Here is an 8244-nt window from a genome sequence, read left to right as displayed (position 1 = left end):
TGTTTAAGTCCTCTCTTTCTTTACTAAACTTCTATCTAGATGTTGTACTTAGTAATGTGACACACTGAAATCTCCAGCTATTACTGTATAAAACTGTCTACTGTTTCTCCCTTCAATTCTGTGAATATTTGCTTCATATATTTTGGGCTTTTGTTGTGTAGTGCGTGTGTGCTGTTTCTTCTTGATGAATTGACTTTTTAATCAATATATAGTGACTTTTTAGCCACATTAAATTTTTTACTTAACTCCTATTTTCTGATAGTACAGCAACCTCAACTGTCTTTTGTTTACTATTTCCATGGAATATCAGGGCTGGGGATATAACTCAGCGGTACAAGCATCTGCCTGGCAAGTGCAAGGTCCTGAGTTTGATTCCCAGTACAAAAAACAAAAAACAAAATACAAAATATATAGAGAACAAATATTTCCATGGAATATCTTTTTCATCCTTTTACATTCAGCCTGCTTAGTATGTTTAAGGCTCTGGCATGATCCCCAGTACCACTAAAAAATAAATAAGCTAGGTGCAATGGTACATACCTATAATCCCAGCTACTTAGGATGCTGAAGCAGGAGGATCACAAGTTGGAGGCCAACCTGGGCACCTTAGAAAGACTGAAAAAGAAAAGGAAATAGAAAAAGTCTGGTGATGCAACTTTCAGTGATAGAGCACTTGTCTAGCATGTGTGAGACCCTGGGTTTGATCCTCAATGCCATGATAGATAGACAGCATATAGTTAGGTCATGTTTTTTTCTACATTCTGTCAGTTTCTTTCATTAGTGTCTTAATCCATTTTGCTTCTATAACAAAATACATTAGACTGAGTAATTTATAAACAACAGAAATTTATTACAGTTCTAAAGGCTAGGAAGGCCAGAGCACAGAAAGATTTGATGTGTGATAAGGACCTTTTTCCTCAAAAAAGAAAGTCTTTTTCACTGTAACTACTCAGATAGAAGAAGGGGCAAGCAAGTTCCTTTGGGCCTCTTATAAAGGCACTAATCTCATTCACGAGGGCCCCTTTTTCAGGACCGATTACCTCTTCTTACTACTGTTGCATTGGAGATTAGGTTTCACTGTATGAATTTAGGGGGGGTACACACAAACATTCGGACCATAGCAATTGGTGAGTTTATTTATATTTACAGTACTGATAAGGACTTGCACCATTTTAAAATTTGTCTTCCATCTCAGCTCCACTTGGCTGGGAAAGCTCTCCACTCAGGAGCAAGATACTTCCTGCATCCTCAAACTCCCATAACCCTTAAAAGTTTTTAGCTAGAATATGAGTGTGTCTTTCCTTATAATACCAGAAAGGCACAGGGAGGATGCTGATTAGTCTAACTTGAGCCATATTTCTACCCTGGAACAGTTACCGTGGTCAGCCAGGTAGACAGAGGACTTAGACCAGGCCCAGCTTGCAAGCTCTCCAAGGAAAGGAAAGGTGTAGCCCACTGAGTGGAATTAACCTGGAATGGGAGGAGGTGAGGTTTTCCAAATGAAATGTTTCTAAGTGGAAAGTTTAAACGTCCTCTCTAAAGCTGCAAAGATTGAGTGGCCTCTTTATGTGTAGATTTTATTTCTGGGGCTTTTTATCAAGAGCAAGTGTTCAGGTTCTCCCCTAAGACACTGCCTTTGGAGAAGGTTATGGTCCTGGTAGGAGAATAGTAATAACAGATAAGGATATTATTGCCCTGCCTGTTCCAAAAACATAGGGGATGGGTGGAGCTATAGCTCTGTGGCAGAATGCTGGCCTAGCCTAAAACTAAAGCAGCAGGGGGGGGTGGGATGACAACAAGTTTAGGAGAGAAGAGGAGGAAGAGCCCAGTCATCCAGTATTTGGAAAGAGGCTAGAATTTACTTGACTGTTCATTTTGTGACCTTGAGCTTCGTACAGAAAATGAAAGCCTCTTTCATAGAAAAGTAAACATTTCCACATGTCTACATTCATAAGATTAACTTGTTTCAGCCACATTAACATAGCGTTAGAAGCTGGAAGACCTATTTTTATATATTATAAAAAATTCCTACTTGGATCTTAGTATGAAGATAAGGAAGTTTCTACTACTTTACAACTCCAAGGAACATCCCCATCATCTGTCAGACTTATGGGCAAGTTGCACTCCTCTTTTTTTCCTCAATCTCTAGCATATAGATACATTTTCGTGCAGATTACTTGGAGGCAGTTATTTACATACTGTCTGGTGAAATGTACATTTCCAAGTGGTACTTGAAAAGCCAAATCCAACTTTTCTCGGAAAAGTGTCAGTTAAAGCTGTTGCTGGTTTCTTCACAAGCATAAGGTGAAGGCAGCCATGGCAAAGGGCTAGAAGGGCTTCCTTGAAATTTGGATTCTGAATTAATCCAATTGATAATGTTGAATGACAATATATAAACACATAGCCCTGAGCAGCTGAGCACTAGTGGCTATAAAGAGTGTTCTGTCAGAGATTCATGGAATGGCATGGTGCTGCTGGGAGTCGGGAAAACCCAACAGGTTCCCAGAGCCATACATGATGTACCAGCAATTCTCCACAAGTAGGGGGATGCATGTTTTTTAAGAAAGCAAACTCAGTCTTTTCTGTTTTGGCTGTATGTGGTTTTTTTGCTTTTGTGTATGTGTTTTATTCTTTGGTTGGTTGGTTGGTTGGTTGGGTTTTTTTGAAACAGGGCCTCACTGTGTAATTCAGACTGGCCTTGAACTCACTGTGGCCCCAGCTGGCCTTGAACTCACAGCAGTCCTCCTGCCTCAGCCTCCCAAGTTCTGGGATTACAGGTGTGTGCTATTACACGCAGCTAGGTATATTGTTTTGGTTCTGGAGTTTGAATCCAGGGCCATGCAAATACTGAGCATGAGCTCCACTACTGAGCTACGTGGCCAGCCTTATTTGTTGTTAAATACCGACTTTTTTTTTTTTTGGTACTGGGAATCGAACTCAGGACCTTGCACTTGCCAGGCAGGCGCTTGTGCTGCTGAGCTATATCCCCAGCCTTTGTTGTTAAATAATATAAACTACAGAAAGTAAAGCTTTCTAGTTGAGGGAAAATACAGTGAAAAAGCACAAGTTGTAAAGGTTTAAAAATCCCAAACTATAAAGAAATGACTGATTTTTCATTAACTTACCAGAACTTACTGATTTTTCCTTTCAGTAGTGTCTAGGAACAAAGCTCTCAATGATGCCTTAATAGTCACTGGGGCTGAGACTGGAGAGTAGCTCACAGGTAAAGTGCTTGGCTAGCATGCATGAGGCCCTGGAGTCAACCCCCAGTACCACAAAAATACAAAACAACAAAAGTGGGCTGGGGATATAGCTCAGTGGCACAGTGCCTGCCTGGCAAGCGTGAGGTCATGAATTTGATTCCTGGTACCCCCCCAAAAAACAATAACAACAACAAAAGTCATATGACCCTGTATTTGAGCAAGTCTAGAAAGACATAAAGTAGGTGGAATTTATAGTAGTAAACCTGACACATAATAGCAGCCATATATAAAAGGTGCTGTAAAGTTGCCATAACACTTTCCCACATTCATTTGCCATATACTTAATGATAGACATAAATTGTGCTACATGTTAATTACAATTAATTGGTAAGTTCTTGTGAATGACTATAAATAGTGGGACTAGTTTACCGCCAAAGCAAATTTTCAGTTTTTAAAAAATTTTGTACCTTGACTTTATAATCAGTAAACCAGTTTAAATCATAGTCTATTTCGCATCATACGTGTTGATGATGGATGTAAGAAAACAAACTCAGACCTTCCGCCTAGGTGGCTGAGCTGCACTCCCAGATTGTTGTCAGCTTTCCAACCCTACCATCCCCTCTCACTCCCACATCTGTCCCACTAGCACTTACACCTGAGGGTCTTGAGTATAACATTGAACATTCATTTGTTGAGCACTATGTGCCGGAAGCAAGCAAGGTGCTGGAAATACTGTGGTTGGCCAGGCAGCTCTGGTCGCAGACTAGATTGGACGTCCCCGCCTTTATCATTGACAGAGGTGCTACATGAATCTGTCAGCCTTTGTTTCCTCATTTGGTTCAGCACCCAGACAGGAAAGCATAGCTGTCATCGATTGGGCCTCCAATACCCTTCAGCAGAGGACAATGCTATAGGTGTGAATGCCTGGGCCCAGAACCAGACACTGAGCAAATGAGGCAAACCTGAGTTAGCTGGAATTGGTAAGGTGACATACAAAAGCTGTCGTACGGTATGTGGCCTTTTATGCCTGGCTTTTAATGTTTTTGTGATTCACTCATACTGTAGCATCCCTCAGTACTACTCATGGCTGACTAGTGTTCTGTCATATGGATGGATGTATCATGTTTTGTTCATCCACTTAACCACTGGATAGGCTTTAGGTTATTTCTACTTTTGGCTATTGTGATTAGTGCTCCTGTGAACATTTATTCCCATGCTTATTTCTCTCAGGTATGGCCAGGGTGTGGACTTGCTAGGGTGCTATGGTAACTCCATTTAACACTTTTAAGAAGCTTCCAGACTGCTTCCTAAAGTGGGTGCCCCATTTAACATGGCCACCAACAAGATATGAGGGATACGTAGGCCACATCCTTGCCACCCTTGCGTTTTTATCTCTGTATTATTTGTTATTTACATGTCCTGGTTATTTGACCCATAGCAGATATATGCTCACAAATGCTTTCCTTGTTTTGGGGGTAAGTTCTTTGCAGCACTACTGGGCCACTCTCCCACCCCCAAGTACGGGGTACTGAACCCAGAGCCTCGCTGCTGCTAGGCAAGTGCTCTACCACTAAGCTACTTTCCAGGTTTTGAAGCAGGGTCTTGATAAATTGCGCAGGCTGGCCTCAAACTTGTGATCCTTCTGACTTAACCTGGGTGTGTAGAAAGTATTACAGATTTTCCATCTCTGCCAGGTGGGCTACTTTTAATAACTATTTTAAAATCTTAAACTCGAAATATGTGATTAGTGTTTGAGTCTACTTCTAAATAAACATTTTAATGTTATGAACAAGCCATGGATGCAGGTCCTGTTTTGAGCCTTGAGCTCATGAAGGGATACATCCTGGTGACAGCTGAGGCGCATCTGGTTTTCTATGCTGACGCTATGGGGTGCATGTGTGTGAACGCGTGTAATTCTCATGACCTCTTGTGAGGCGGACACTGCTGTCGCGATGGGTACTGTGTGTACGCGGACGCTCGAGGCAGCCGGGCGCTGCCTGGAGTGAGAGACAGCTGCTGAGATGGCGCGGATTCCGTGCTCTCTGCAGCTTGCTGATGGCCCCGGGTGGAATTAGGGTGGAAGTAACTCTGCGAGGAACGCCCACACCTTGGCTCAGAGAGTGAGAGTAGTGTTTCCACGACGTCTGCTTGGGGATGCTTTTCGAAACGAGAGCCCTAGGCGTCCTCACTGCCCAACCTCCCTTGACGACTGTGTGGGGCCCACTGGGCTCGGTGGCAGCCCTGGGCTCCTCCCCGAGGGTCGGGGCTTTGAGGCCGCCCGGAGAACAGGGCTCTATTTCTGGGGTCGCTGACACCCGAGGGCTGGGGGCGGGGCTGCAGCGGGGCGGGACCAGCCCGCTGCGTGGAGACCGCGGAACCCAGCCGGGCGGGTGTGGCTGCGACGGCGAAGCCATGAGCTGGAGCTGCCCGCGATGCCACGAACCCGTGTACTTCGGTGAGGCAGGGCGTGGAGGGGGCACGCGGGGGCCGGGGGCGCAGGGCGGGATCGGGTGGCCGCAGACGTTCTCCCCACGCGGTCCGGTCCCTTCCCTGCCCTGCGCAGGCATTGGATGCGGTAACCCGAGCAGCTGAGCGTCCTGGGCTGAGGGAGAAGAGTCCCGTTTAGCAGCTACCCACCCTGTCCCCTGCAGCAGAAAAAGTGAGCTCCCTGGGCAAGAATTGGCACCGCTTCTGCCTGAAATGTGAGCGCTGCCACACCGTGCTGTCCCCAGGAGGGCATGCAGAGGTGAGCTGGCCAGGACCCAGTCCCGTGTCACGCCCCACCCCAAACCCCAACTCGGAGTCATCCACCACCAGGGCTGGGAGCTGCGGTGTGCCCTGGCCCCACAGCCTGCTCTGCCTCCCCGACCACAGTGGCAGTTCTGCCAGCACACCCATTGTTCAGCCCTCCCCGGCCCAGACCATCTTGGCCCGAGTGACCCCCTTCCCTCTGCTGTGCCCAGCACAAAGGGAGGCCCTACTGCCACAAGCCATGCTACGGGGCCCTCTTTGGACCCAGAGGTGAGTACCAGCCTAGGAGGGCCAGCAGCAAGACCTGCCCTGCCCTGCCCTGCCCTGCCCGAGATCCATCAGTCTGGTCTCTGTGCAATTGTCCCTGCAGGGGTGAATATTGGAGGTGTGGGCTCATATCTCTACAACTCCCCCACCGCCTCCCCTGCCAGCACCACTCTCAGCCCCAGCAGCTTCAGCCCCCCCAGGCCAAGGACCGGCCTCCCCTGTGGCAAGAAAAGTAAGTGAGGCAGGTGGCAGCCCTCCATGTGCCGCCTCAGGACCCTCTGTCTTCTCCGAGTCTCATCCTTGCACCTCCCTCCCTACAGTCTTCTCCCAGACCCCCTCTCTGATATTCCCTCATGCCAGCTTCTGAGTTTAACAGGTAGGGGGGAAGATGGCACTGCCACCCACTCTGTATTCAAGGCATCTGCAGTCTAGAGAGGGCAAATGACCTGGTGTAGTCATACAGGCAGCAGAGGCCATGGCAAGAGGGAAGGACCTACAAGTGAGGGATCCGAGCTGGACCTGCAGCAGGTTCCTCACTTCTCTCCACTGGTCCCTGCTCCTGTGCTGTCCCACAGTGGGCAGTGACACTGTGCTCCCAACACCTGACACCCTGCCCCTGCTGGCTCTTCTATCAGCTCAGGTTTCCTAAGGATTGAGTTGCTGACAAGGTGGGGCTGGTGGCCCCAACAGGAGGCAGGTGGTCCCTGATACAGAAGGGGCTGGGGCCGTGGGTGGGCCTCAAGGAAGGTGGGTGGTGCCCACCTGTGTGGGTCTCTGGGACAAGCAAGCATGGGTTTGGGGAGAGGACACCATGGCACACAGATGCTGTGGGCCTCGCTGAGGCCTTGGCCCCAACACAGCCCTAGCTGGGGCCTCCCCCGTCCCTCAAAGGCCTGGCCAGCATGAGGACATTCACGGGAGAGACCTCGCTGTGCCCTGGCTGTGGGCAACCTGTCTTCTTTGGTAAGTGACAATGGAGAGCTTGAGGAGGGGACCCTGGGTGGGCAGCATATGCAGGGAAGAACTGCCATCTCTTTCCACCTCCAGCCGAGAAGGTGATGTCTTTGGGCAGAAACTGGCATCGACCCTGCCTGAGGTGCCAGCGTTGCCAGAAGACCCTGACTGCCGGGAGCCATGCTGAGGTGGGCAGGGCAAGGGTGGCGTTAGGCCGGGATGAGGATGCAGGTGCTGGCAAGAGTGCCAGGCTGAGAAATTCGCATCTCTCCGTGTTCCAGCATGATGGCGTCCCTTACTGCCACATCCCCTGCTATGGCTACCTGTTCGGCCCGAAAGGTGGGCAACCCCACCCCAGATACTGGGGCTAGAATATAGCATGTGCATCGTCTGGGGGCTGTGCGGACAACTTCCCCTGTAGCCCCCAGTTCCCTCCAGCCCTCCCCCCTCCCCACAGACTAAGGCCCATGGTGATAGGGCTCTCTCCCCAGGTGTGAACATCGGCGAAGTGGGCTGCTATATCTACGACCCAGTGGAGAGAAAATCCAAATGAGAGCTCCCAGGAGAGGTCATCCCAGTGCAGGCTTCCTGTCATCCCTCCATGATGCAGTGGGAGCTATGATTTCTTTCTCCAGTCCTATGGGGTGGGGAAGGTGGGATCCTGGGTCCCTCAGCCTAGGCTCCATGGTAGGCCAGTGTCTACTTTAGACTTTCTCTGCCGATTCTTCCCTTTCTCATTCCTACCTGGTCAGGGGACAGAGGCCACCCCACTGTGAATAGTGGTACCCCAGCCTTCTCATCCCTTGTCCCAGCAAATTCTGGGGCTTAGAGGAATGCATCAAACCTTTGTTTATTGAGCCCCAGCTTCTCTGGCTTCTCCAATAAAATGTTGACTTCCATGCCCTCAATTCTTTGGGCCCCAGGGTAGACAGTATGTTGAGTGGGAGTGGGGGTCCCTGCAGAATGGTTCAGAGGAGGCAGGGATGGCCTACCCTGACGGTGCCTTTGTTTCCCCAGGGCAGCCCCTAGCACTATACAGGGGACAACATGGGACAGTCCCTTCTTCAGC

At 48.9% G+C, this 8244-nt stretch overlaps 1 protein-coding gene across 3 annotated transcripts; it reads left to right on the top strand.

The window, feature by feature from the left end:
• The first annotated feature begins 3340 nt into the window (after window positions 1–3340).
• Window positions 3341–7911, top strand: Crip3 (cysteine-rich protein 3). 3 transcript variants are annotated; one of them, XM_013516980.1, is made up of 8 exons: window positions 3341–5658; window positions 5855–5949; window positions 6167–6224; window positions 6325–6453; window positions 7113–7184; window positions 7269–7363; window positions 7457–7514; window positions 7667–7911. In XM_013516980.1, exons 1-8 carry the CDS (start codon window positions 5358–5360, stop codon window positions 7726–7728), a joined length of 870 nt encoding a protein of 289 aa, XP_013372434.1. In that variant the 5' UTR covers window positions 3341–5357; the 3' UTR covers window positions 7729–7911. The 3 variants fall into 3 exon arrangements, with proteins under 3 accessions (XP_013372434.1, XP_013372433.1, XP_005389818.2); XM_013516979.1 differs by having other exon boundaries at window positions 6078–6453; XM_005389761.2 differs by lacking the exon at window positions 7457–7514 and having other exon boundaries at window positions 6078–6453.
• Window positions 7912–8244: the final 333 nt, after the last annotated feature.

Source organism: Chinchilla lanigera, unplaced genomic scaffold (assembly GCF_000276665.1).
Source record: "Chinchilla lanigera isolate Chin_1 unplaced genomic scaffold, ChiLan1.0 scaffold00036, whole genome shotgun sequence".
Taxonomy (NCBI): domain Eukaryota; kingdom Metazoa; phylum Chordata; class Mammalia; order Rodentia; family Chinchillidae; genus Chinchilla; species Chinchilla lanigera.
The sequence above is the reverse complement of the archived record's forward strand: the minus strand, read 5'-3'. Positions and strand labels throughout refer to the sequence as shown.